This window comes from Maniola jurtina, chromosome 1 (assembly GCF_905333055.1).
Source record: "Maniola jurtina chromosome 1, ilManJurt1.1, whole genome shotgun sequence".
In the NCBI taxonomy this organism is placed as follows: Eukaryota; Metazoa; Arthropoda; class Insecta; order Lepidoptera; family Nymphalidae; genus Maniola; species Maniola jurtina.
The window spans coordinates 6,832,425-6,859,898 of record NC_060029.1 but is presented as its reverse complement, the minus strand read 5'-3'; the positions used below and the strand labels follow the sequence as shown (position 1 = coordinate 6,859,898).

General features: G+C 36.4%; 7 protein-coding genes across 9 annotated transcripts in view; 3 read left to right on the top strand and 4 right to left on the bottom strand.

Annotated features, from left to right (window-relative positions):
• Window positions 1–1,109: 1,109 nt before the first annotated feature.
• LOC123868762 (39S ribosomal protein L15, mitochondrial) lies at window positions 1,110–16,524 on the bottom strand. Of its 2 annotated transcripts, XM_045911377.1 has the most exons (6): window positions 16,514–16,524; window positions 12,483–12,492; window positions 9,338–9,350; window positions 2,878–3,047; window positions 2,106–2,260; window positions 1,110–1,849 (listed from the first exon to the last, which is right to left on the bottom strand). In XM_045911377.1, exons 4-6 carry the CDS (start codon window positions 2,977–2,979, stop codon window positions 1,222–1,224), a joined length of 885 nt encoding a protein of 294 aa, XP_045767333.1. In that variant the 5' UTR covers window positions 2,980–3,047; window positions 9,338–9,350; window positions 12,483–12,492; window positions 16,514–16,524; the 3' UTR covers window positions 1,110–1,221. The 2 variants fall into 2 exon arrangements, with proteins under 2 accessions (XP_045767333.1, XP_045767325.1); XM_045911369.1 differs by lacking the exons at window positions 9,338–9,350; window positions 12,483–12,492; window positions 16,514–16,524 and having other exon boundaries at window positions 2,878–3,134.
• On the top strand, window positions 3,814–6,162 carry LOC123868623 (conserved oligomeric Golgi complex subunit 6). The gene has a single exon (XM_045911163.1). It carries the CDS (start codon window positions 3,961–3,963, stop codon window positions 5,803–5,805), a length of 1,845 nt encoding a protein of 614 aa, XP_045767119.1. The 5' UTR covers window positions 3,814–3,960; the 3' UTR covers window positions 5,806–6,162.
• On the top strand, window positions 7,577–9,715 carry LOC123868746 (probable tRNA(His) guanylyltransferase). Its single transcript, XM_045911344.1, has 2 exons — window positions 7,577–8,599; window positions 9,351–9,715. Exons 1-2 carry the CDS (start codon window positions 8,012–8,014, stop codon window positions 9,684–9,686), a joined length of 924 nt encoding a protein of 307 aa, XP_045767300.1. The 5' UTR covers window positions 7,577–8,011; the 3' UTR covers window positions 9,687–9,715.
• On the bottom strand, window positions 10,115–11,747 carry LOC123868714 (V-type proton ATPase subunit d). The gene is made up of 4 exons (XM_045911279.1): window positions 11,485–11,747; window positions 10,763–11,271; window positions 10,417–10,671; window positions 10,115–10,331 (listed from the first exon to the last, which is right to left on the bottom strand). Exons 1-4 carry the CDS (start codon window positions 11,603–11,605, stop codon window positions 10,170–10,172), a joined length of 1,047 nt encoding a protein of 348 aa, XP_045767235.1. The 5' UTR covers window positions 11,606–11,747; the 3' UTR covers window positions 10,115–10,169.
• LOC123868818 (succinate dehydrogenase assembly factor 4, mitochondrial-like) lies at window positions 11,883–12,639 on the top strand. The gene is made up of 2 exons (XM_045911469.1): window positions 11,883–12,048; window positions 12,136–12,639. Exons 1-2 carry the CDS (start codon window positions 12,000–12,002, stop codon window positions 12,432–12,434), a joined length of 348 nt encoding a protein of 115 aa, XP_045767425.1. The 5' UTR covers window positions 11,883–11,999; the 3' UTR covers window positions 12,435–12,639.
• On the bottom strand, window positions 12,615–17,424 carry LOC123868546 (pre-mRNA-splicing factor ATP-dependent RNA helicase DHX16). Of its 2 annotated transcripts, XM_045911116.1 has the most exons (6): window positions 17,284–17,424; window positions 16,732–17,126; window positions 16,228–16,364; window positions 14,009–15,572; window positions 13,289–13,691; window positions 12,615–12,864 (listed from the first exon to the last, which is right to left on the bottom strand). In XM_045911116.1, the coding sequence occupies exons 2-6, from the start codon at window positions 17,061–17,063 to the stop codon at window positions 12,643–12,645; spliced, it is 2,658 nt and encodes an 885-aa protein (XP_045767072.1). In that variant the 5' UTR covers window positions 17,064–17,126; window positions 17,284–17,424; the 3' UTR covers window positions 12,615–12,642. The 2 variants fall into 2 exon arrangements, with proteins under 2 accessions (XP_045767072.1, XP_045767065.1); XM_045911109.1 differs by having other exon boundaries at window positions 16,732–17,424.
• Window positions 17,425–19,582: 2,158 nt separating this feature from the next.
• Window positions 19,583–27,474, bottom strand: part of LOC123868526 (E3 ubiquitin-protein ligase MIB1) — a 201,531-nt gene continuing 193,639 nt past the window's right edge. Inside the window, exons 12-17 of the mRNA XM_045911082.1 lie at window positions 23,706–23,964; window positions 23,190–23,376; window positions 22,321–22,562; window positions 21,664–21,967; window positions 21,306–21,526; window positions 19,583–20,630 (exon numbers count right to left, since the gene is read on the bottom strand). Of these exons, the coding sequence (XP_045767038.1) occupies window positions 20,490–20,630; window positions 21,306–21,526; window positions 21,664–21,967; window positions 22,321–22,562; window positions 23,190–23,376; window positions 23,706–23,964 (1,354 nt within the window). The 3' untranslated portion in view covers window positions 19,583–20,489. The remainder of the gene's footprint in view (window positions 20,631–21,305; window positions 21,527–21,663; window positions 21,968–22,320; window positions 22,563–23,189; window positions 23,377–23,705; window positions 23,965–27,474) is intronic.

The following is a 27,474-nucleotide window of genomic DNA, read 5'->3' as shown; positions in this document are numbered from 1 at the left end:
CTGAAAGAAAACTTTGTACTGGCATCCCTGCGAGTTCTTCATAATGTTTTCAAAGGTGTGTGATTTCTGCCGATCCGCACTTTACCAGCGTGGTGGACTATGATCAAACCCTTCTCATTCTGAGAGGAGACGAGACCCGTGCTCAGTACCTAGTTAGTCTGCGATGGATGATGATAATGTGAACGGTGATATGATTTATCTACTATGATAAATCTATGTATTATACCTAATACGTAGGTATATGAACATAGAATATGTAGGTATGACCGTTCCAAAACTTTAGAACTGTGTTAATAGATGGCGCTAACATAAATTGGAGTCGCGACTCAAGATGTACGGCTGTTTTTACAGCGAGCAAAAAATAAAAACCGGCCAAGTGCGAGTCGGCCTCGCTCTTTTAGCGTTCCGCATATAATTATGAACAACAAATATTTTGGGTGTATGAAATATTTAATTTTCGAGTAGACATTGTAACAAACCGTGCAAGAAAAACCCAAAAATCTTCATTTGTTTTAGTCATAGCTTACTACTTTATGAATAACTGAAAACAGGTACCTAGCTAATATTAAGCTACTTATTATATCGAAATTTCATACTCCTAACAAGTTTGGTAGCTAATTTGAAATAGACCCCATCACAAAAATGGTCTAAAATCGACAAGTTTAACGGCTCCCCATTTCTTTATTTTTTAAGATAAAAAAGAATAAAAAATATATTCCTAGTCCATTCAATGCGCTCTAGGCAATGATAGCACACACTAGGGTAAGAAAAAATAATTTTATTTCAGCTCCTTTTTATGTAGGTAATTAGGTATGGGAGGCGGGAGCCCCCTGTAAAATAATTTAATCGAATTTCTTATTCAATTTTGGGTCCATGTTCTGCACCAAATACAAAAATTTCAGGTCTGTAATTCATTTCGTCTACGAGCTAGCGGCCTGTGACACACGGACAGACAGCAGAGAGACATTAATAGGGCTCCGTTTTTACCCTTTGGGTATGGAACCCTAAAAACACGATGTCTTAATTCGGGATGAGCCACTAGTTGCCTATACTACTTATTTATTTTAAACTACAAATAATTATTCATAGATTTTGAAAGAAAACCACAATATTTGTAATGTTTATGTAGGTATTTATAATCGACAAGAATACTAGAATAATCGAAATAAGTTTACATTAAAAGTTCTGAATTATACCTAAATTAGTAGTAAGTATATAAAATTAAGATGCATAATATTGTAACAATTCTTCATCTTTTGGTTTTAAAATACACTTGTCTTTTAGATTTACAACCCATCCAGGTTCCAAACCATAGAAAATCTGTCTGGGGTCTTTTCTTTCACATAACATATTATAATTTTGATCACTTTCTAATTTTGGCAATACATATCCATACTTCTGTGATAACCTTAATCGTTCTTGTGAGATCTTTTCTGGATCAGCCAAATAACCTCTTGTTTCAGCACTAGTATAATATTCAATGATATCAGGTGGAGGGATCATTCTCCTCGGTATTGCTTGACCTGTTTCAAAAAATTTCTTTGGATTTTTGAGTAGAAATAGACTGTGTGGGTCATAATATGCAGTCGTAATAACTCCACCATTCTTCTCTATAGCAGCAATAACCGGTTCACTTGCCCATTGGACTTCTATATTTATTTTTGCAGCAAAAAGATCAACACCTGCATCTGTTAAGTTTATGCCGAAGTGCTTTTGATCAGGAAAAAATTGATAAAGCCCTGATTTAGCAATGCTCGCTATATCTATAGGTAGGGTGATATCGATTCTGTTCGTATCTATTAGTTTCTGTATTTCAAGTAGAGAAATTGGTGGATACTCTCTCTTATGGCTGTGAAGCATTTTAAACAGGTTAATTATTATAAAATTCATAATGTACACTAAATTACATGTTGATGATAGTAAATTATGGCTATAAGTAGTCCAATTTTAGAAGAGTCTAAACATTTTAAGAACAAAAGAAACTGCAGTCAAATCGATCCATCCGTTCACTGAGTTTCCACAAACAAATATAGAGATACACACATTAAACTCAGAACACTGTTTGCATTGGGAGTTAAAAACTAGTTACATATTTTGATACTTACTGGTGACCTTTATAATAAGGTTCATGTGGCATTCTTAAATAGAATGGATTATTTCCAGTTTCATAACCAAGCCTCATATAATTTTGTCTTTGACCTGAACCCTTATTGCCAGCTCCATGTTTGTCACCAGAATGTTGCCCACGACCACGCTTTGGCTATAAGTAAAAATAAGTATCATACTACTGGATGATGGCAAAGACTGCCCATGTGGATATAGGGAACTCTTTCATGGATAATAGTAGCTTACATGATAAGTTTAGGTATAAGCTAATTCCATTCCTGCCCAAATTGGTTCAGTGATTGTAATAACCATCCAAACTTTCATCATATTTATAATATTACTGATAGGATAGGTGACACCAAACTCCAGAAATAATCTGATGTGGTGATGAAGAAGCATCACACACGTCGCGAGGTAGGTAAAGGGCTTAGATAGAGTACTAAGTCAGATTATTCAAGTTTGTGAGTCATCACTTAGGTATATATGTATACCTAGGTAGGTAGGTATATAGGTACCTACTTATTTTGTTTATTTAAGTCTCTTATATTATTAATTCTTAGTATTAATTACTAGATGATGCCCGCAACTTCGTCCACAAGGCTACAACTTTTTAAAATTCTTGAGTTTCTTAAAAAGTGGTCTGTCACTTTCCATTTCTTTAACTGAATTGAAGCAAAAAAAATCAAGCTAATACATTGCTGCATTGCGATGTAAATAGAGGACAAACAAACAGATTTATTAATAGTACTGATTATAAATAAAATAAATTACATATTTCTTCGATCCAGGATTGTCACGAATATTGGCTAAAGACAACCTAGGTAATGATCGTAACATCACCAGCGATTTTTCCGTGATTTGACGCGATCCCATTTTCCAAGGTATTTAGCTTTCTTCAACCTTAAAATTATTAAAGCACGGAGAGTACGGATGTTTGGTTATGTGGTTATGTTTTGTGATTTTTTAGTTTTTACTTTTTAGTTTTTACACCATGGAATGACAGTTGATGACATTCATTCTCCCAAGATGACAGATGGCATGACAGGTCGATTCTGGCATAGCTGGGAAATCCCGATCAGGAAAAGCTGTCTCAATTGTTGTCATTGGCTGAATTTGCGGTATTCTTATTGCAACAATGCGTTGTAGCCAATAGCAACCAGTGACCGACCCCAACCAACAGTCATTTTTTGTCATCACTCACAGTCATTGTGTATTCATTAGAGTATTAAATAATTATCATGTAGATAATTATAATAATAGAGTTAGGAACCATGATGTTAGGATGTGTCAGAAACATGTCAGAAACTTCAATTTCGTTCCCTACTCTTTGATTCATGGAGTAGGATATCAAAGAATGTCAAAGAGTGTAGACTTAAAAGGGCTAGAACCCAGAGCTGTAAAACCAGTAAATTAATAAAAAGATCAAAGAGTGTAAATATTAAAGCTAATATTTTTTTATAACGTAGTGTAGGTAGGGACTTTGTCTGTGTCGGTGTTAGCTGGCGGGCGTGCTCTGCCTTTTTGGAGTGTTTTTTTTTTGTTATAACTGACTGGATTAACTAAGGGGGTGCTGTGCGTATGTCGGTGAGCGCCGGCACAGACGGGGTTCATACTTGTATAGTTTATATAACTTGTTACAAATAACTACAAACTTGACATTGGCTTATCTTTGTAAAGCCAGAAGAGAGAGAAAAAAAAACTCTTTGGTAGTGACAGTTGACACTCTTTGGATAGGATTAGGGTCGGAGTGTTTTGAATGTTTTGTTTTAAAATTGTCCAAGAAAATTGTTTTGTTTAATAAGTGATAAATACGTAGGTATAGTGGCTAGTGATTTATATTCTCTTAGATCTAATATGGATTCAATCTATAATAATCCTATTCGGCAAAAAATTAATAAAATTTTTGATAGCCACATCATAACTGATAATAGTGAAGCTTTATATACTGTTTCTGGATTGTGTTCCTCGAATTCCGCTTATACCAGAAGAATATTAGTGAATGAGATAGAGAAAAGGGATTTATTAGTTAATAAAGCTATCCTAGGAGAGTTCAACAAGGTCAAAGATAAATTGCAAATATTGATTGACTCCCTCAGCTCTTTAGATGTTGCTGTTAAAGACATGTCAAACCGATTGCATGAATCCAAGACGAAAACCCATCATATAATAGCACAAACAACCAAATTGAAAGATGAAAGAAGAAAGACAAAGAAAAAGCTACTTTGGGTCAACACATTTGTTAATAACTTTCATCTGTCCCAAGATCAATGCAAGAATCTTTTCAATGTTTCCCCACTGACTAAGGATTTCTTTAATTCTTTGGCTAGTATAGAAAGATTAAATGAGAACTGTAGGGCTCTTGTAAAGTGCTGGTATCAAACTCCAGCATTTGATATCATGGAAACAATAGGGCTCCAGCAAGAAGCTGCCATTGAAAAGCTATACCACTGGACTATTGGAGCATGTCTTATTGTGGACTCTCCCAATAATGCATTAGTCCCTAAGGCATTGGCAAAACTTGAGAACAGACAAGTTTTATTCTGCAATATAATTGATGAATACTGCAATGCAAGAAAAGCAATTGTTGTACAGTTATTTATTGATGTCTTGACTAAAGGTGGTGACAATGGATCTAAACCAATAGAATTCTATGCCAATGATCCAAAACGTTACATTGGGGATATTTTAGCTTGGGTATATCAAATTATACCTGTTGAGAAAGAAAATCTAACTATCCTCCTTAAGCACTGTACCATGGGGGACAATGAACAGAAAATTACTGATGCTCTAACGAATATTATGGAAGCATTATGTCCATTGTTAAAAGTAAGAGCAGAACTTATACTAAAACCTGATAAAGATCCCTTAGTTTTATGGTCTATTACTAACTTGATTATTTACTATAAGGGTATCATACAAACTGTTATATCAAAAGGTCACATGATAGATACCTTTGATGACCTCTTAAGGAAAAGTGAAGATGTGTTCCTGATTACTTTAGACAGTAAAATTCAAAAAGAGTTAAGTCATGGAGTAAAAGCACCCCCTTCAGATTTAAATCCATCATTTGTTGTCACTGACTTAGTAAGTTTCTTGAGGGACTTGATGAATATCTCAAGCAATGCTAACAACACAGATAAAAGAATTATCATAACACATATCTTAGATCCACTTTTGCACGCAATCAATGAGACAGCATGTCATCTCAGCTCAAGTGACATGTCAGTGTACATGTTAAACTGTATTTATCATATTCAGTGTACTCTGTCACTGTACACTATTCTAGATGAATACAGTGAAAGGCTACAGGCACAATCAGAGGCTCAAATAGATACATTAACATCTGAGCAAGCCAGTTATCTAGTAGCAAATTTGAACATGGGCCCTATTTATACAATTTTACAAGAAAAAATCAATGGACCCCTTTCAGCAATACCCGGTATGGATACTACATCACTAAGAACTTTCCTAAACAAGTTTGATATTTTCTTAGTAACGCCAGATGTCTATATACTGCCTCAATTAAACTTGCTGATTAGTCATAATCACAAATCAATTGTAAAAAAACGAGCATTTGATGTAATAATGGCTATTTATGAACAATTATATCAAGCTATACAGGATCCCAGCAATAGTTATGTGGAACCTCAAACAATAGTAAAAAGAACTCCAGAAGAAGTTAAGAAACTACTTGCATGAAAATTATATTAAAAGTTATTATCTTGCATGTTGACCTGGCACATGAAAGGCCATAGACACTATGCATACAGATTATATAGGTGTTATATCTATAAATATATTATAAGTTGAGATTTTAGAAATAGTGATAGTACCCAATGGTAATGAAATATCTAAAGCTCTGGCTACATGCTCCGTCTTGCCTGCGCATAACACTAACTGCACAGGCAAGGAGTGTGTAGCTGGAGCTCTATATCCAGTCATAAGATTTAATTTCCCTCCAAAAACATATCTACCCAGGCATAATTATTTTTAGTGATTATGTTATAAATATCTAATTATGTATTACTATTATTGCAAATAAATTGAAATACAAGTTTTATGCATTTTTATTGAGAAAGTACATTATTTCCTTTTTGTGTCAACTGTCACGTGAAAAGTACGATTTTCCACAGAGTGTTATACTTATAAGCGACACAAATAATTTATTTGTATTATAATTACTTCTCTACATTCTACATAGGTAGTATAAAAATATAAAGTCTTTTCCCACTGTCTGATGTACATGTATGTACAGTACAACCAAATTAATAATGCGCATGCAGATCCGATCCGATCAGATATTCCGAATCATTGAATCGTAAGAGCCCTAAACAATGCACTTGCATTTTGCACCTTGTTATAAAAAAATAGGAGTCAATATCATGTGTATCATACGACCGTTGCCGAACAGTGACGAAGATTTCTATGCTAAGAAAAAAAAAAAATGCCTGAAAATAAACTATTATTATTATTATTATGCGCATTATTAATTTGGTTGTACTGTAAAATAATTAGTTTACTATATCACATATACATAGATGGCGCTGTCCGTCATTAACTAGCAGCAGTGTTGCATAATATAAAAGTGTTACAATATTTTGTTCGATGACACGAAACCCATCTAGTGAGTCCGACTCGCATAGCTTTGCCACTTATTGATTTACGGGCTAACAGCATCAAAATACAGGTCTTAGTTTTTACGAGAGACTTGGTCTCCCGTAAAAACTAAAACCGTTGGACTTGGAGGTTTAGGATGTACTTTGTTTTCGTTACAAAGCGAGCTCTAGCTGAACTTTTGAAAAAAAATACAGCTTTGTTTACCCCTATTTTACTTTCACAATTACGGCTTTCTCTATTATGCCCAGAAATACGGGGTAACCCGTAAAATACGGGGCATCTGGCAATCCTAGACTCGTACTTGACCGGTTTTTTGGATGTAACATATTCTGTCATACTGCTTTTGTTTTTATAAATTGTAGCCTGTCACCTGAACCACAATAACGATTCGATCGATCGATTGACACCTCTGACCTCATTTATCAAAATCGGCTCAGCAGTTTAGGCGCTACGTAGATTGCAGTGTCACATGGTGGTAAGTGATAAAACATTTTAAGATGGAAGCGGGCTAATTTGGAAGGGGTATGGCAATTTTTATGGTTCCGTACCTCAAAAGGAAAAACGGAACCCATAAAAGATCACTTTGGTGTCTGTCTGTCCGTACGTCCGTCCGTCCGTCGTGTCTGTCAAAAAAACCTATAGGATACTTGCCTTTGACCTAGAATCATGGCAGGTACCTACGTAGGTCTTATAGCACATATAAAGGAATAAATCTGAAAACCGCGACTGCCAGACCAGAAATTTAGAAATAATAAACCAAACCCCTGCCGGGAGTTTCCGAAGCCGAGACGATAAGACCACAGCGCTCTGCGCCAGGGAGGTCGTCAACTGATGATCTATTTTTACATACTCTTTGGTGGGAAGTGGGAACTGGTGTCATGTGTGGTGGCAACACTAGACTATACTAAAATCTTTTCATTTTTATATTTTCAAAATATCTTCCAGTTATTCTAACTTTACACATTCCTGCTTCCTGCTACATTTTGCTGCTTATTCTTATCTTGCTAATTTATGTTTTTATGAAATACGTATGAACAGCGGTTTGAAACCTACATAACCTATACATCTTCCAGTAATGTTGTTATTCCCAAAGAGTAAAGTTATTCCTATCCCGAAAAGCAACTGATAGTGAATTATTGACCATAGCAGCTGCACCGCCTGTTATTCACTGCGCTGCTTCCTGTGCAGTTTTGCTTGACCTGTTTCATTCAGTGTTGGTTTGTGTGCTCAGGCAACAAGAAGACACAGCGCGGGATAGCACAAGTAGTAAATAGACAATACCTAGTACATGTTGCATAAAAGTTTTCCTACATGTTCATTGTTGGTAAAAATTAAACATCTCAAATTATTTAAAATGGCAAAAAGTTCATTTGAATATGTCAAAAATTTTGAGCTGGATGACACTCTGTTACCAAATTCTTGGATGGTTATCAGGTTAGATGGTAAATGTTTCCACAAGTTTTCAGAAGATCACAATTTTACAAAACCTAATGATTCAAGAGGATTAAAATTAATGAACTATGCTGCTTATTCTGTACTGAGTGAGTTTAATGATCTGTTGCTGGCATATGGACAGAGTGATGAATATTCATTTATATTTAAAAAGACTTCAACACTATATAATAGGAGAGCCGCAAAGTTGCTTACGACTATTAACAGCAAGTTCACTTCATCATATGTCTTTTACTGGAATAAATTTTTTGATGGAGAACAATTAAAGTATCCACCTACATTTGATGGACGCATAGTTGTGTATCCATCTGAAGAGAACCTTGTTGATTACCTGAAATGGCGGCAAGCAGATGTGCATATTAATAATCTCTATAATACAACATTCTGGACTCTTGTTTTACAGGGCAATCTCAGTCCTGCTCAGGTATTTTAATTTTTATTTATATGTAATATTATTTAGCCTTTACACACTTTGTTAACCATCAAAATGTGGCTAAAAGTTCATGAGTTCCTCAAAAGGAACCCACACATCATCACTTTCCATCAGGTGTGAATGTAGTCAAGCGCTTGCCTATAGTGAATAAATAAAAAAACCCTTATAGGATCACTTCCTTCATTGTCTGTTTGTCAAGAAGTCTATAGGGTATTTCCTGTTGACCTAGAATCATAAAATTTGGCAGGTAGGTAGTAAGGACTTATAGCACACCTAAAGGGAAAAATCCGAAAACTGTGAATTTACGATAACATCACAAAAAAAATGTGTTCATGAACAAATAATTAGTATTTTCAACTTTCAAAGTAAAATTAATAGCAGCTTTATCTGTAAAATCTAAAACAGATTTTTACTAATTCTTATGCATAATAGTTTTTTATTTATAATGCACAATGTCGAAAATATACGACTAGTCGTGCGCAAATCTGGCTCGCGGCGTTTTTTATGTTTGGTACAGAGATAGATACTTAGATATATCTCTTTGGAAAATGAATGATTTCCTATGCAATTTTTAAAATACCTTTTACATAGACAAAGTCACACAAAGAACTATAAGAAAATCGGTGCAGTACCCAGTCCTCCACCTATTTATTATGTAACAGCTACATATTATGAAATTCAAAGATATTAAACTATTAGCTCCTTGATGCAACTTCTTCTTTACAACACATTTTATTTTCAGGCTGAAAAACGTTTGTGTGGTACTGTGTCTGCTGATAAAAATGAAATCTTATTCAAAGAATTTAACATAAATTACAATAATGAACCTGAGATGTATAAGAGGGGAACATTGCTGATAAGGAAAACTTTATCTAATGAAGTATTGAACAAAAACATTTCTGTGATTGTGGATGTCCACAGTGATATGTTAAAAGATACATTTTGGAAAGAACACAGCGCCTTGTTATCTAAATCTAAGCAGCAGCTAAACTATGATGGACCAATCACAGATATATTGAATGAACAGATTGCTAGCAAAGCAAAAATGGCACAAGAACAAGTAGAAATAAGTGTATAAGAAGGCAAATAAAGACATTTTTTGAAATATAACTGCTTTTATTTAATCTAATCTCTAAACATCTTACAACTCCATTATCTAAAAATTAAACAGTTAAATTCAAATTATAATATGTACATTATTAATAATCTTTAACATCATTCAATAACATAAACTTTTTATGTATCTAGTTTGAACAATTTATAAAATTAATTTTATTTAAATATGGAGGCAGATAAATTCAAATTGCACCTGCCTGGTGCAGCCACGCGCCATAAAGCAAAAAATAATAATAAATTTAAGATAAATATGATTTAATATACATTCAATAATTTCCCTTTATTAGCAACTATTTATATAAATATAAGACAAGATAGTGAATTAATTCTTATGTATAAGGGTTAATCATTTGTTATAATAATAATATTGGAAAGAACAAAATATTTCAGTAAGATATAAATTATTTACACTGCAATAATGAACATTGTTCAAATTGGAATTCTTTTAGAATATGGGAATGTAGTTGTCAATCTTGGCTCTGTGTTTCTGAGCAACACATTCACTGATCCATACAATGTTGCGACACTCCTGTTCCTTCAGTTTGAGATAAGAATAGAATACTCCAAAATGAAACTGTTGTAAAAATGCATTAACATTCAAAGTCACCTGAAATGAGAAATTTTAAATAAGCACAATGATATTTTATTGATAATTATTTAACATTTGAGAGAGTAAGGGTAGTTTCAAGTACCTCATGTTCAAAGAACTTGTCTTCGAGGGTCTTGTCACCAACATTGTTTCCAGCACCTTCAAATAATGCAGAATATTCAGCATAGTATTCTGCCACTGCCTTCACCTGTTCATAATCATCAGCACGTGCAAGCGCAGCCAATCCATCAGGATTCAATTTGCCACAGCGAGGGTACAATTTAGCACGATCATCCTTTGAGAGCTCAGTGCCAAAAGAGTTGATGGTAATAATGATGGCACGACGGTCAGCTTCAAACTGAAAAAAATAATAATTCATTTAGTACCTACTAATTTCTACTGTGTGCATGTTTATAACAAACTATCAAACAATGTATGGATATACATACAGCCAAAATTTCACACATAACATCAGCGGTTGTTCCCCCAATCTGTTTACAGAACTCGTAGAATGCTTCTAAATAAGCCTTATACAGAGTGTTACGAATGATCTCAATGTTCATTTCATCTAGATCTTGTTCACTGATGCAATCAACAAAGAATGGTGCCAGTGGTGTATCAACTAGCACAGCATTGTAGAGCTCAGCAGGAGTAGCTGCCACATGTATGGCTTCCATCTGTTCAAATGAGCCAAGAGGGTGGCACTTGGGGATAAGTTCTGAAATGGGTCTCTGGTGAAGGGTTCCAGTAATCAATAGAATGATGTTATCAATCATGTAGCTGTAGGTGATGAAATCCAAGAACGTAGACATTGGTTCTACAGAGTGATTTCTAATATGTTGAAACTCGATAACCAACTTTTCACGCAGCTTATCATCAATAGTTGACACAGCCAGGGGGCTGGGTTCATTTGCTAAAAATGTACCATAATCTGTTCCTTGTAAATGAAGCTTCAAATCTGAAAAAGTAATATTATTATATCATTTTGGTGCTACGGGGCTACAGAATGAAGGTGGGTGGTGTTTTGTTTCATTTGACACCAGCCTAGCATTAGTCAAAAGTTTATAAAAATGGGTTTATTAATTCATCTTGAGGAATTCGATCATCCAGATGGTTACCATCCAGAGCAATGGTTATGCTCAGTGTATAAAGTAAGTACATTTTTACTTACCTTCTAAAGTTTCGCATTGTACTAAATTCAAGTAATCAGACTGTTTCAGGATACCACACTTAAAGCCACGGCACAATCCCTCTAAGTACCCAGCATCAATATTAAAAATGCACCCTTTCATTTTTATAAGCCTTTAATAGAATCAGAATAAAAGCCCAAAATCTAATTTACTACTACAATCAAAAGATTGTGAGTTCAGGAGACGAAAATGGAATTCAATCGTTCAATAGATTGTAGAATTCATTGATCATATGATAATCCCATAGACAACATTGAACGTTCGACAATGACATTAAAAATTAAAGTGTTACTAATGCTAAAAATAAAAACGTATTTAAAAACTTCTCACGCGCCTATGGTTGTCACTCTAGTCTATGGGTCAACTCAGTTTTATATTACTTTACTCTATGGGGTTAACTGTCATTGAAAAGGTTCCAGCTTCAAGTTCATGACAGAAAAATAATTGAAAAAGTTGAAAAACAACAAATTAATTAGATTGCGTCTTCGGATTGAAAATGCTACATATTAAGAGATTAAATGCATTAAAACCATTCTTCTATAAAGGTAAGTGACGCGATTTCGTTTTCATTCAGTTACTTCGATACCATTTAGACAAAATAAAAAAGTGTCTAATTTATTGTATGATTTCAGCAACCTCCGCTTGTAGTTTGGTTAAATGTAAATACTCGCAAAAGTCATCTACAGAAACTGAAGAGAAACAAAAAAAAAGTGAATCTAAAAGAATGGCAGAATTCAAGAAGAAATTGAGAGAAACTACACCAATAAAAGATTTGGGTGAGCAAGCAGAAATGCGACCAGCCAAGGAGGATCCACTGCCAGCCTGGCCAAATGATATAAATCCTCATACTGGAGAGGTGGGGGGGCCTCGAGGACCTGAGCCTACGAGATATGGAGACTGGGAAAGAAAGGGAAGAGTCACAGATTTTTGAAAACATTATTTAATTTGAATTGTAGTATAATTTTTATTGATGTTATTTATTAATAGCACTGAATTTTGAAAGCAGACTTTGAGATTAGTGACTATGTGAGTTGTGTTATAATTTGTTAGAAGGTTCATTACTTTGTTAATAAAATACAATAAATATGTTGTTAAACAAATTAAATTCATATTAGTATGAAACAACCATTTATTGACAACTATGTATTAGCAGATTTCCCAAGAGTTTTAGGCATCTTTTTATTAGTTGAATCTTCTAGTTCCTTAGCCTTGTAGTAGTGTGGTGCCACTTCCAAAAGCCACTTGCTTTCTATTTCTGTAACTTGTCTCATAAATTCCTTGGAGGTAAACACAAGTTCGTGGTAGATTACCCATCTAGGTAACTCTTCAAATAAGGCACTGTTGGGATGAATCATAACAGTCTGAAAACATAATAATATAGTAATGAATATTGTTATTCATTATTAAACTGTAACTCTAGCCCTCTCTCTATTCACTGACAAAATGTTTTAAAGGTCCATTGGGAAGATTATGTGTTGTGTAGTTTAAAAGATCTGCATGTTCATACAGACAGACAACGGGAAGCGAGTTTATCTTATACTATGTAGAGATTAGATTATGCTAGTAACCATATATCATATACCTGTGTGGATAAAAGCTTTTTAAAAATTCTGCAGGAGCTCTTTCTTAAAAAGTTGCCAGTGTTAAGTTAGGGTATAAGCTATTTCCATTACAAATTTTAGCCAAATTGTTTCAGTCACTGTGGCATGATGAGTAACAAATCTCTGAACTTTCATATTTATAAAGTTACATTAGGATTAGAATAATATAAAGGTATAAGCTCACTTGATTATGTTTTACAGTTTTATAATGTCCTCCTTTAGAGAATTTAGCAATGTGATAGAAGTATCCAGCAGTAATTGCTTTGCGAATATTTGTGTCATCTGCTAAGCTGGATAGCATCTCGATTTCTACTCGTTCCATAAGTCCAACCAGCTGTTCTCGCACATCTCGGGCTCTTTTCATAGACCTGTACTGTATGAAATTTTCATAACACCATTGCACAGAATAGTCTGACTCAACCCATTGATTATAAACATTCATTAATGTTAAATGATCCCCATGTCTGTGGAAAAAGTTTTTTCTTGCAGTATCAGCATGTATTATTTTATCTTTTGGCCTGTAGAAAACTGAACTATTGACTGATAACATAGCAGCAATCGATACTATTTCTTCTGAACATTTGTATCTGAAAGTAAAATATAAAAGGTTAGTACTAACAACCTATGTAATTTAAATCAATGGCAATAGTAAGTTGTCAGCAAATATATATTTCACAGGAAGAGTATGTCAAAAATAAATTATTATTTTAATAAGTAAAACAAAAACAGCTAATCTTGTATATGCCAGTATAATATGTTAAATTATTTTTATTATTATATATTCAATAATCAAGTCTTAGTTACTATCAAATCCATCAATAAGTCAAAATACCTTAAAATGTTATTGACTCACTATATTTAAGATCCATTGAAATAAGAATACTGCTAACAAAAAAGAACTCACTTTTCACTAGCTAATAACATTTTTGCTAGCATAGGATCAGTAGGAAATTCAGCCATACGCCTTCCAGCTTTGGTCAGTTCACCATGATGGTTAAGAGCACCTAATGCATACAATTGTTCTAATGCTAGAACTAGAGTTTCATGAGGCGGAGGATCTAAGAAATCAAAGTGTATAAGATCATTGATCCCCAAAGCTTTCAATGTAAGCACTGCATTTCCTAAATTTATTCTTTGGATTTCAGGCACAGTCTGGTCTTCTAGTTCATACTTATATGCCCATGCTGTGTAAAGTCTGAAACACTTTCCAGGGGCAACTCTGCCAGCTCTACCTGCTCTTTGATTTGCTGAAGCCTTAGAGATTGGGACCACCATTAAACTTTCCATGCCAGTTTTTGAATTAAAATTGTTTTGCTTAGCAAATCCTGGATCAATAACATATATAATATTGTCAATTGTAAGTGATGTCTCAGCAATGTTGGTAGCAAGGACTACTTTACGAGCTCCTTCAGGAGTAGGCTCGAATATTTTTGCTTGCATATCACTTGGTAAATTCGCATAGACTGGCAAAATAACAAGCTCCTTTAATTTCTTGCCTATTCTTTTTGTTCTTTCTTGTAACATTTCAACACAGGTTTCAATTTCTTCTTGCCCAGTTAAAAAGACTAAAACATCACCAAGTGGTTGAGTGGCATGTATTTGTAATACTGTGACCACACAAGCGTCTATGTAATCTGCCTCTGGTGCTTTTGTATAATATATATCAACAGGGAATCTTCTACCAGGAATTCTGAATATAGGTGCATCATCGAAAAATGTGGAAAATTTTTCTGCATCTAATGTAGCACTTGAAATGAGCAATTTTAGATCTGGTCTAAACCTGGTAATGTCTTTAACTAGACCAAATAAAATATCAGTATGTAAAGTTCGCTCATGAGCTTCATCAATAATCATAACACTATATGATGCTAAATCTGGTTCTGATAGGAATTCTCTGTGTAGTGTACCATCTGTCATGTATTTGATCACAGTTCTGTCAGATGTACAGTCCTCAAATCTTATACTATACCCAACTTCATTGCCTAACTTGATATTCATTTCTTGTGCAACTCTAGCTGCTACTGACATTGCTGCAACTCTTCTGGGTTGAGTGCATCCAATTTTTTTACCATCATCAGTAAACCCAGCCTCATGCAAGTACTGGGGTATCTGGGTAGTTTTACCTGAACCAGTTTCACCTTCAACTATTAGTATTTGATAATTTTTAATTGCTTCAATTAAGGCTTTCTTAAAAGGATAAACAGGTAAGGACTTTTTTGTTTCTTCTATTGTTAGTCTAGCTTTTTGGTGTTCTGATATCTTTTCTTCTTCTTGTATTTCTTTATTGCCTTCTAACTGTAAGGCTTGAATAAAATCAATTTGTTCATCTAATAATAGTTCATATTCTTCTTGAGCTTTTGCATCTTTTGCACCAAACTTGAAAAAGGCAGATTTAATTTGTTCTTGTTCCCATTTTCTTTGTTCAGAGTGTGGTAACTTTTCATTTTCATCGACTTCCACATACTCTCCTATAACAAAGTGTATACAAACAAAATCCTGATAAACTTAAAAACATTTTAACAATGATTTTACACTTAATACAATTGACAGTTACTTGTTTTGAGATGATCTCATAATAATAAATTCTTTACTAGGGGATGCTCGCAGCTTCGCCCACATAGATTTCGATTTTTTTAATCCCATAGGAATTCTTTGATTTTCCAGGATAAAAAGTAGCCTATGTCCTTGCCCGGGATGTATCACAAGTCTGTTAAATTTCAATTGCCAAATTTCATTAAAATCGGTTCTGCTGTTGGGCCGTGACAACGTAGCAGACAGACACACTTTCGCATTTATAATTTTAGTATGGATAATGTACTAGCTGATGCCCGCGACTTCGTCCGCCTGGATTTACGTTTTTCACAATCCCGCGGGAATTCTTTGATTTTCCAGGATAAAAAGCAGCCTATGTGTTAATCCAGGGTATAATCTATCTCCATCCCAAATTTCAGCCAAATCCGTCCAGTAGTTTTTGCGTGATTGAGTAACAAACATCCAAACATCCACACTTTCACTTTTATAATATTATTAGGATATAAATGTTAAGTGTCTTAAAAAATATGTGGAAGTCTAACTTATAGAGTAAGCAAATATTTATAATTCAAATGTGATCTGAAAGTTTACCTTTTTCTCCTTTTCCAAGATCTTGCGGCATGTGATACCTCTGAACATTTTCTAATTCTCGTGCCTTTTCATGTTCTTTAGCCAACTGTAGTATTGTTTTCTTATGTTCTCTATCCCGTTTTTCCTTTTCTGTCAATCTTTAAAATAATCATCTAAGCATTATTACAATTAAAATTATACTCAGTTAAAAATATTAAAAACTTGATGATGCCTGCAATTTCTGTGGAAAATCCCTTGGGACTCTTTTATTTTCTGGGATAATTAAGAGAGACAAATGCACTTTCACATTCATAATATTAATATATATGGATGTATTGATAAATTATATAATATAATATATCAGTAAATCCATATAGTATATTAATTAATCCATTATTCATCCAGAAATATAACATTCCAAGATTAATTAACACAATATTTTGTAATTAAAGAATACTATTGGCTCCTTGAATTACACAAACTAAAAAAGGACTAAAAAGGAATATAAATAAAAATGGACATTACATGCTCTCATCAAACAGATATTCATCATCAGCAATATCATCTTCTAATTCAACAACTTTATCATCCTTTCTCTTTTGTAAATATTTTCGCCTTGACTGAACCCGTAGCTTAGGTAATATTTTGTCTCGGTCCTCAGCTTCTAATTTTAAGCGTTTTGCAGCTTCTTCATATGATCTTTTGCTAGATCCTTCTGCAACTTTTTTGACTTTGTCTTCATCACGTTTTCTTAGTCTCTTGGCGAATTCGTCTCGCTCTTTTATATCCTTCAAGCGATTCTCTTCAGCACTTTCGGAGTCCGAAGACGAATGATGTCTTTTTCCTCGCTTTTCCATGTTGTTTGTTAGAAAATAAACGCAGTATTATGTACCTGTTATTTAAGGAATTCTAAGTTCATTCTATCAAATGCATTAGGTCACAAATTAGGTACATTTAAAATCTTTGTTGTCGTAATTCAAAAACTTAAAATGCAACAAGAGAGGGATTTCATAAAACTGAGACAAGAAGTCTTTAAGGGTTATAAAGATTCACGATGTTCAATGTGTGCTTAATTACATTATGCACAACTTTCTGAATTTTAGGTAGTAGCGTAAGAACTCTTCTTCCTTTACTTTTGGGAATGACTTTATTATTTATATTTTTTATTTTTTAAGTCATAATAATAACATACTACATCCTACCCTACTCTATGATAAGATGATAAGTAGTGATTATATACTCTTTGTGACTACAACAATTTTTTTTAATTATTTTTTTACGGCCCTGGATACCACTTTTTTAAGCCTGCCACAGATTAATAGAGGATACTACGTATACCTATTACCTATATAATATAGGTACTAGGGCCGGGACTTCGTCTGTGTTGGTGTTAGCTGGCGGGCGTTCTCTGCCTTTTTGGAGTGTTTTTTTTGTTAAAACTGACTGGAAAGCGCTCTAAGGGGGTGCCGAGCGTATGTCGGCGAGCGCCAGCACAGATGGGGTCCATACTTGTATAGTACTAAGTTAACTTGTTACAATTTTGACTAATCTTTGTAAAGCCAGACGAGAGAAAAAATAAAAAAATACTACGGCCGGGCCTCAAATCAAAGAGTATATAACAGAAGCCACACAGAAGCCGCAGAAGCGAACTGAGGCACCATAGAGTAAAGTAATACACTACCATTGATTTGATATTACGTAAAAGGATATCTTGCAGTTACTTAGTTATAGTAAAAATACATCACATTGTTATGTGTATTTTTTTTTAAAACAAACTATTTTTTAGATAGGTAACAGGTAGGTAGATTTTGTTATTGCGTAACACGTCACGCAAAATGCAAATGTCACATGACGTCATAGCATTTGGCTTTTGAGGTCACATTTTTCCTCTCTTTTTAGGCTCCGCCCATACACCAGTTTTATGATCCCAGAAGCTTCAAAATGTTTCATGTCCATTCCTTATATCAAGTCAACGTACACAATCTTGAATCTCAAGTAAAAATTCATTTACCTCTCTCGTGGTTAGGGGTTCAGTTAGAGGGAAATGGTGACATGCACAAATAACGTTGTTTCCGTCATCTGTGGCAACAGCACTGTTTTAATTTCTACCCGCTAACAAATTATCGCTACGATCACGGGTCTAACCGCGAAATTCAAATTTAATTTGGTTTTTCGCTATTTGTAATTTAATACGACCAAGTAGGCTTATAACATTCTAATTCCGACAATGGCAGTATCGTCTATAAAGGATTACACAAAAATCTTTATTTGAAAGTGTTCAGTTTAAGAAATTAGTCAAAATAATAAGTTTGACATTAGTTACTCACAAACTAGTCGATAGTATAACTAATTTCTTAAACTGGCCCCTATCAAGTTAATATTTTTGTATAAAACCTGTGAGGATGATACTGCCATTGGCGCAATTAAAATACCATAAGCCTACTTTGTCGTATTAGTTTACAAATTGCGAAAAACCAAATTAAAATTGAATTTCGCGGGCAGGCCCGTGTCATACACCTTAACGGTCTTTATTCATTTTGAAACAATAGTTTGCGCAAATAGGTAGGTACTACGTACCTAGTACTTGATTTATCATCAGAGGCGCCGTTGGGTGTTAGTAGGTATACTTGCGCCTCTCGGCCGGCGAGTTCCACATAACCTCCCAGTTCCCGGTAGGGATGCGTAAACGCATTTTCCAACTTTTATAAAAACCAGGCGTCTTAATTAAAAACATTTTCAGTAAAAACATTTTATTTTGAATATGTGTATAGGTATAAAAACAGCCCTAAACATAAAATGCTTAATTGAAACATTATAAATAACTTATTACTTAAATAAATAAACCTAAGTTAAATGATAGAAACTGTAATTTTTTTAATTATGATGATTAATAATGGAAATAATGATTCAATCTAAGTAGATTAACTACTAGATCATACTAATGTGCTAACAATTAATTTAAATGATTATTGATTCCTAAAATTATTGAGAAATTTTTAAAAGTTCTACCATAAAGATTTAACAAGAAAAACTAGGAATATTTTTAGTTTTTAATGTACCTACTTAATAACAATAATAGTAGGTAAGTACTAAATAATTAATAAAGAAAACATTGTGATAAAAAGTTCAACACTGCAAATAAAATTAATACAATTTTCAGACAATAACGATTTAACAATTTAAAAGCTGTAAATCCATTTATTTAAATAGTTAGGCTAGTAATAAAAGCTCTAGTATTGGAATTCTTAATCAGGAATTTAAAAAAGTAGCCATCTTATCAATAAAAGAAAAACAAGGTTTAACTGATGACTGAATAATTACAGTCGAGTTTGACAGGTTTAAAATAAACATGCGCTCAACGCTTGTTTAAGTTTTATTGGGACGGCTATTAAAGTGTATAAGAATTTGCGATATTTTGGCAGTTCAAGTAGTTTTCTTACACTAAACGCTTAACTTGTATTTTGTATTAAATACCTAGGGTAGTTGGCAAAATATTTTTTTAATTATTAAAAACAGAATTAATAATCGCAGCTTAAAAGATTTATTGTAACTAATAAAGTTTCAATTTTATATTTACTCACAAGGGTAGGGGAAAAATGCGGTGAGAGCGGTGCCATTATATTTTATGCTGCACTAGTTGACCCGGCCCGGCTTCGCCCTGGGAGCCAACCTATTACATAGACAAAATATGGATGTGAAAGTGATATACCTACCTATTAGAATCTACCTGCTAAGTCATAAACATTCCGCGTGAAATGTTCTGAATATAATAAAACCCGTCATATTGAATCGCCCTGAGTTAAGAAGCCTACTAATTTCATTTCTGGCATAAAACATACTGCAATTAAACTTACTTTATTAGAAGAGTACACTTTTACATTTTGTTAACTACCCCAGAACTACACGAACAAATCTAGCAGGATCCCGCGAGCGAAAAACGCGCGCGGATATTTTCATCGGCATTTCGTCTGCACAGGTATTAGGTACGTTTATATTTCACTTAACGGAATCCCGCTGTCGTACAGAATAATTATTATGACAGCGCTTAATTTACGTAGTCGAGAGGCAGTTTGCGCGCATTTTCCGTGCGTCCGAAACACGGTACACTAGCTGATTGACACGGAATGTCAACATATTATTTAAGCTAGCCGCACATACGCAATAAAATATGTACGCCACGCATCACGTTGTATCAAAGCTCTTTTTCCGCTTAAATTTGCCGGGAAAGTTAACACGCAGAACTTCCGCAAGAGGGATCCCCGGCCTGGCGGTGGCATCGGCCGCTAGTAGAGTAGAATGCGCTTCTCCACTTGCTTGCGGCAGATGGGGCACACGGCGATGCGGTCGCCGCACATCTGGCACATGCCGTGCCCGCACAGGAAGATCATGTTCTTGAGCCGGTCCAGGCAGATGGGGCACATCGTCTGCAAACAAATTTCACTTCTTGTTACGAATCTACTTCAACACGTAGGTATTCCACCTGCGCGTTGAATTTAATAATGAGCTGAGGGTGGTGGTGCTGAGGAAGCCTTGACAATTGACTTTATAGTGCGTTGGTGTTGTTTGCGGACGCTCGCGTAGATGATTTTTACGCGATCATGCGCAAGCGTGCCCGCGTCCATGATGCGCAGGCTTGTGAGCAGCAGCAACACCCTCCTCAACACAATGGCTAGTACTTTCTTTGGAGATGCTGTGAAGGTGCATACGTCTTCGCTAAGCGACTACACCGGGCGTTATAGATTTTAGGTGGATTACTTGTATAAGCTAGTTACTGAAAGAAGACCGCGTTCCGTAAGCGAAATGTTTTGTTCTTACGGGACAAGCCTTCACAGCAGAAAATTTCAAGGCACACGCAGCACGGTTTATTAATCTTGCAGGAAACTAGTGAAAAAATTAAATGTGACCAAACTTTTTACTAGACTTAGTTTAATTAAATGTGATAACATCGCTTCGGCAAATATGACAATTTGTGTAGTTTCCTGCTGGTAAAATAGATTTAGCACCAAAACTTAAAAAAAAATTGCATAAGTTACATACGACACGTAACGACCTTTTGACAAATCTAACTCAGTTCAAAAAAAGTTAATTTATCAGCTCACTTGTTCCTTGATGTCCTGCAGTTGTTGCTGCAGTTTCTGTACGTCTGCGGCGGGCGGCGCGCCGGGCGCGGGCGGGGCGGGCGGCGCGGGCGGCGCGGGCGTGGCGGGCGCGGGGGCGGACCGCGAGCCGTTGTTCATGAGGTGCGGCGCGGCGGGCGCGGGCGCGGGCTGCCCCTTGTTCACCTGCACCTGCGCCAAGTTGCTGCTACCGTCGCCACCGCCTGCACACACCCGACATAAAAACCTTGTTGTTATTACCACAGCTTAAAGAAATCAACACACCATAATAAAAAGTCCCCCGTTTACCGATTTTCAAAAATAAGATACGCTACACTGCTACTCATATAATGTTACTTACCATCGTGTTTCTGAAGGGCGGCGTACGAGGGCGCGGAATGCGCGGCGAGCTGCGAGTGGGACGCGGGCCCAGCTGCGGGTGCGGGTGGCACGGGGGCGGGCGCGGGCGCGGGCGCTGCGGGCGGCGGCTGCAGCGGCGTGCGGCACTCCACACATTTGCGCATGAGCGGCGCGCACGCCGCGCACGCACACACGTCGCCGCACGGCCGGAACACCACGGTGGCGGGCGCCTCCGAGCACACCACGCACTCACCCACGCGCTGCCGCGACGTTACGCACGCGCGGCACACGAGACATTTCTTCACCTGTGCCATTATATTGATCACTAATTCATTTACTAACCAGGTGGTCCCCCTCAATATATGTAGTTACGTGTGACACGCAACTTTGTCAACTTAGATTTAATTTTTTTTTGTTAATTTTTCGGGATAAAAACTAGCCTATATCTCTGGGATGTTAGTTAATGCTGTCTCCGTCAGAATCAGTTTAACGAATGCACGATGGGGTGTTAAAAATTTAGTGGGAACTCGATCTCTGTACCAAAGACAAAATTGTCAAAATTAACAAAAAAACGGATGGGCCGTGAAAACGTAGCAGACAGACACACTTTCGCATTTATATATGAAATATGGATAGTATGTATAAAATGGTTCCGTACCCTCGCAGCACACACGTTGCAACAGCATATGTGTCCGCAGGGGCGGAAGAGTGTGTCTCGTTTGGCGTCGGAGCACACGAGGCACTCGTCGGGCGCGGGGTCGCCGGGCGCCGCCGCGGCGTCGGGCGGTGCCGCTTCGTTCTCCGGGCTGACGTCACTCGTCACCCCAGCCCCTTCTTTGCGGCATGTCGTTAGTGTCTTACGAAGGTTAGGATCTGGACACAGGTCCAGCGGCGTCTGACCTGGAAGAGAAACAGAGATACAGTAAAGAGTGTGCCTACATGCTAGAATTTACCGTTTTTAGGGTTCCGTACCTAAAGGGTTAAACGAAGCCCCACAGTTATGAAAGTGAGGGAATAGAGAGTGCATCTGCGTTTGCGCACACACACTGTGCAATATAATATTTCCCGCACAGATAGCCAATCTCTATAGAGACTGAGGGGCCATGAACGAGTGAGCCTATTTGGCTGGATGAATTATTATTCATGCACAATAATATTAAAATATCTCTTTTCAGAATGAGAAAGATTAAACGCTTACAGAGGCGCTACGCGGTGGCATCGCTTCGCGTCAAATATTCTCTACAGGATGTTCATTATAACTTGGTCCCTGACGTTATATGGCAATATTGCAAATCATACAATAATAAACCCTAAATCCTAAGGAATAAAGTAATGGTGCCAACATGACGGCAGGGGTCAAGTTATAGTGAACGGTCCATATACCGCGACGCGCTGTGCAGCACCGCTCTAGTGCGACATGCACCATACGAAATGACTGAAATAATATTTTGACGCTTCGTGCAGCGCTGTGCAGTGCAGCGCCACTTTAATGCGGTCCATCGTTTAAGAATACAGTCCAACATTTACCTTTCTTATTTTTGATGGTGAGATCAGCACCGTGCGCGGCGAGGAAGCAGGCGATGGAGGCGGAGGACTTCTTGTCGTGTGCGTGCGCGATGCCGCTCAGCAGCGACGCGTCGCGCGCGTCCTGCAGGCGCCGCAGCTGCTGCAGGGTGTGGTGCCGCAGCGCTTCGTGCAGCGGCGTATCGCCGTCCTGCAACAAACCGTGTTGCAACCTATCGCCAACTCACTACTCTATCCGCCATACTCGGTGCGCCGTCACTCAGGACACATCAGATTCAGGCATGCCGATTTCCTCACGATGTTTTGCTTCACAGCCAAAGCAAGTGACATTCAAGAGTCGGGTTTTAATTTATCTTTTAAAAATAATAAATGTTTCCAAATTAGATACATAGATACATAGGGATATTCGTTTGGTAACGGCAGCCAGCCGGCAGCCCAGCCGTTCATTTAACCATCCGTGCGCTTCCACTTTTACAGAGAGCTAATGAACCTACCTATGCGTATTTTAACAAATCGAACCTTGTCACAAATGTTCAGGTTAGCCCCATGTGCGATGAGTAGGCGAACTATTTGAGTGTGCTGCCGCTCGACCGCGAGGTGCAGCGCGGTCTGCAGGTTCGCGTTCTGGAGGTCGGGGCGCGCTCCTCCGCGCACCAGCAGCTCGGCGACCTCTGCGTGGTTGTTGAACGCCGCCAAATGCAGCGCCGTGTACCCGTCATCCTTCGCGTCGTCCACTATCCACGGTCGCGGCAGCTTGCCCAGCATAATTTTCATTGCACTGTAAAAAAACGTATAAAATATAAGGCGCGTTTACCACTGTAGTTTAACAATGTGACGATCGCAATCATCTCTGTTGGCTGACACTTTCATACTATTGGCCCAAATGCACAGTGCAGTTAAAATGCAAGGTTACCATAATTTCAGCCAATCTCAACAGTTACGATGCGCTCTAAAGGGGTATCAAAGCATAGTATGATTATTATTAAGATTTATACCTATAAGTATCTAAAGCTTAAATTAATTAGATAATAATAATAAGCAGGGTTTTCACCGCTTTAATTTATTTCATATTTATAATAAAAAATCTGTTTAAAACCACAGTAAACTTTGTGTTGATCTGATTAATTAGGATTCCAACTACATCGTTTAACTCTATTAACTATGGTGCAGATATACCTGAACATAGCGAATGCTGTTGATTTTTAAACTAAATTAGTTAACCAAAAGTTACGTAAGTCTGAAGTTCATATAGGTATGAGTCGTAACTGCAGTTACAAAACGAAGTTTTCGAACCCCCACGCAGGGTTCAAACTCAGATCTCCTGCCGAGAATAGTTTTGGATTTCGTATTTATAACTAGATGATGCCCGCGACTTCAGCCGCGTGGATTTAGGTTTTATTAATCCCGCGGTTACTAAGTATTTGCTTTTCCAAGATAAAAAGTACTTTTGCCTAGTCAATTTTCGGTACGCCAGTTACTACTTTAGGTATATCAAATTTCGTATAACTCGGTTAAACGGATGGGGCTTTAAAAATCTCGTAGGAACTCCTTAATTTTCCGGGATAAAAAGTAGCCTATGTACCTTTCATCTAAATCGGTTAAACTGTTGGGCCGTGAAAAGCTAGCAGACAGACACACACACTTTCGCATTTATAATATTAGTATGGAAGTTAATTTTAAAACAAAAATTATTGAATAAAAATTCTACAACAATCTACCAACAAAATATCAATGCCATGGCGCTTTAATTTTCAAAGCATTTGCAACAAAATAGTTGTTCTGAACAAATCATTAGGTTTTCGTAATTTTGGTTACAGAAATTCATACTTGCTTCGAGGTGGTTGAACTGAGAACAGAAATAGCTCTGGCAGTGCGCTTGTAGATGTTGGGAGGCAGAGAATATAGAAATCAAGAAGCTTGCGCTGTTATTTTCCTACAGCGAAATATAAAACAAACATGGCTGTTACTTTTGAAGTTTTCGGTTCTTATTACTTTTGTGAAAACTGTTTACCAATTGTAAATTTTTTCTTGACTTTTCTCTCCTTCTTTCGCTCTCTTTTCTTGTCAATATCTAGATAAAAAGATCAGACCTTTGCCAGGGAAAGTTTGTTTATTAATCGATTTAAAAAAGAGACGTCTACCTAGAATGATTCCTGATTTCGAATAGTTTTTATACCGAACTTGCAAACTTGAAATGGTAATGACCGGCACTGGCAGATTAATTGAAACTAATGAGGAATAGGAATTAGTAACGTACCAATTCCTTATTAATCAAATTAAATATTATACTTGTAACATTTATTAAAGTATTTACTTTAAATGAGTCGCACCTTCTATCTTTGTTGTACCTACTATTCTTCCTGTACAACTGCTCCCACTGCTGAGGGTCACTGGTAGAGATCTCTTATAGAGAAAAGTGCTTCCCATGTTCACTGCTTATCTTTTTCTTTTGACTGTTACAAATTTTTGGTACGGAAACCTAAATAAAAAACTCATTCGGTTTAAAACATGCTGTTCCTGGGTTAAGTGTTGTAATCGTATAGATGGCGACAGTAATTTAGGCGGTATACATTTTAATATGCTGTGTTACGTTCAAAGAGTAAAAACGAACGAACTAATTAAATAAGGTCAAACGTCGTGGTCGGCGGGCGGCGGTCGTCCTACGTACACGATACCAGCAGTTGGAATCTGATCGCCGCGACGGATCTCGCGCGCGCGCATGCTACGCGATCCTTGCCTAAAATCTGGAGCCTTGCTCTCCCTTCGACTCTTCATATCATACTCGTATATCTAACATGTTTTTGTGAACGAAGTTTCTCGTAAAAAAGTGGACGAGGTCAAAATATGTTTATTTATTCCAATGTTTGAAAAGTTTATGGTAAGGTTAATGTATTCTGCTTCCTTCTGTTTCGAATCACGGTTTGGTTAAATAAATGGCATCGGTCATGCTAACAACATATTGAGAAAATATAGAACTCTAATTGCATGTCCACAATAATAACAATGTCATGAGAATTAAATCAGCGTTGCACACAATGATGTCACTGTAAGAACTTAGGAGCTAGGGCAAATGCTTTAATTGTAGTTATCATTATCATACCTAAAGATTCAAACTTTCATTTAATTGATTTTATACTATTTGATCGTTCGATGTAGTACATCGTCATCATCTACACATTAGTTCAAAAATAATGTAACTTTAATCTCTACTGCCTACTTTAGTTCTTGACAAAATTATTATTATTAAATGCTTCGTTTAAGTACCTAGGTAGCCAAAATTTTTAAAATTTCACTATTTATTGTTTGGTTTTGTAAATGTATTAAAAAAGAGGGACCGTAAGAGCGGTTACGCATACGCACTGCATCCGATCTGAATCCGTGAAAATACGGTTCGAAGTAGTCATAGAACTTTTTGTATGGTAGTTTACGCACTAGATCCGACTTCCGTCGTCCGATTCTCTCCGTCATCCGTTCTCTCAGTCCCCAATTCGGAAGAAATATTCGGACCAAAGTAGCCTTAGTACCTTCTGTTTGGACGAAAGTTTTAGCATTACCTCGGATTAATGTCGGCCATCGCACAATGGAACAGAGATCGGATAAGTGCGTAAGCAATATCCGAATTCGGTCCGAATTTTTTATTATATTCGGATCGGATGCAATGCGTAACTGCTATTACTCGTAAGTATAATATATTTTACAGTTCTGGCATGAGTCAGGCACGCGATTCATTCCTCTCGCGTTGGTCGCGATGGGTGACGTCATGGCAATAATGCGTTTTTTTAATTACATAAACTACTTACATACTGTCTACAGCAGTTATGTCTAATGTAAACTCATTGCCCAATGTTTGTATCATGGTATCATTGTAATTGTAACCTTACAAACATTGTCAAGTCAATGAATTTTATGTTTTTATTAAAAATGCTTGAAGTACCTAGTCTAGGTAGGTATAAAACGAAAGCATTTTCTTGAGATCGTATAAAAAGGTTTTTATATTTTTTTTTTTTTTTTTTATTCGTTTTCTTACAAGGTCAGTCGAGTCCTACCTGGGGTCCTATCCCCTCTCGTGTGGTATTGGCGGGGGCGAAACTAAGAATGCACATTTTACAAACTAGGCGAGTGTGGTGTCATTTTCTGTGTATTGCGCTGAATCGAATGAGACCATATCCATTACCTATATTATTTTATTTTATTTATTAGGACTAACGAACAATAGCACGCACTGATTACAAATAATATAATAGAAATGAATATAATAATGAAATAAAATTAAAATGAAATAGAATAG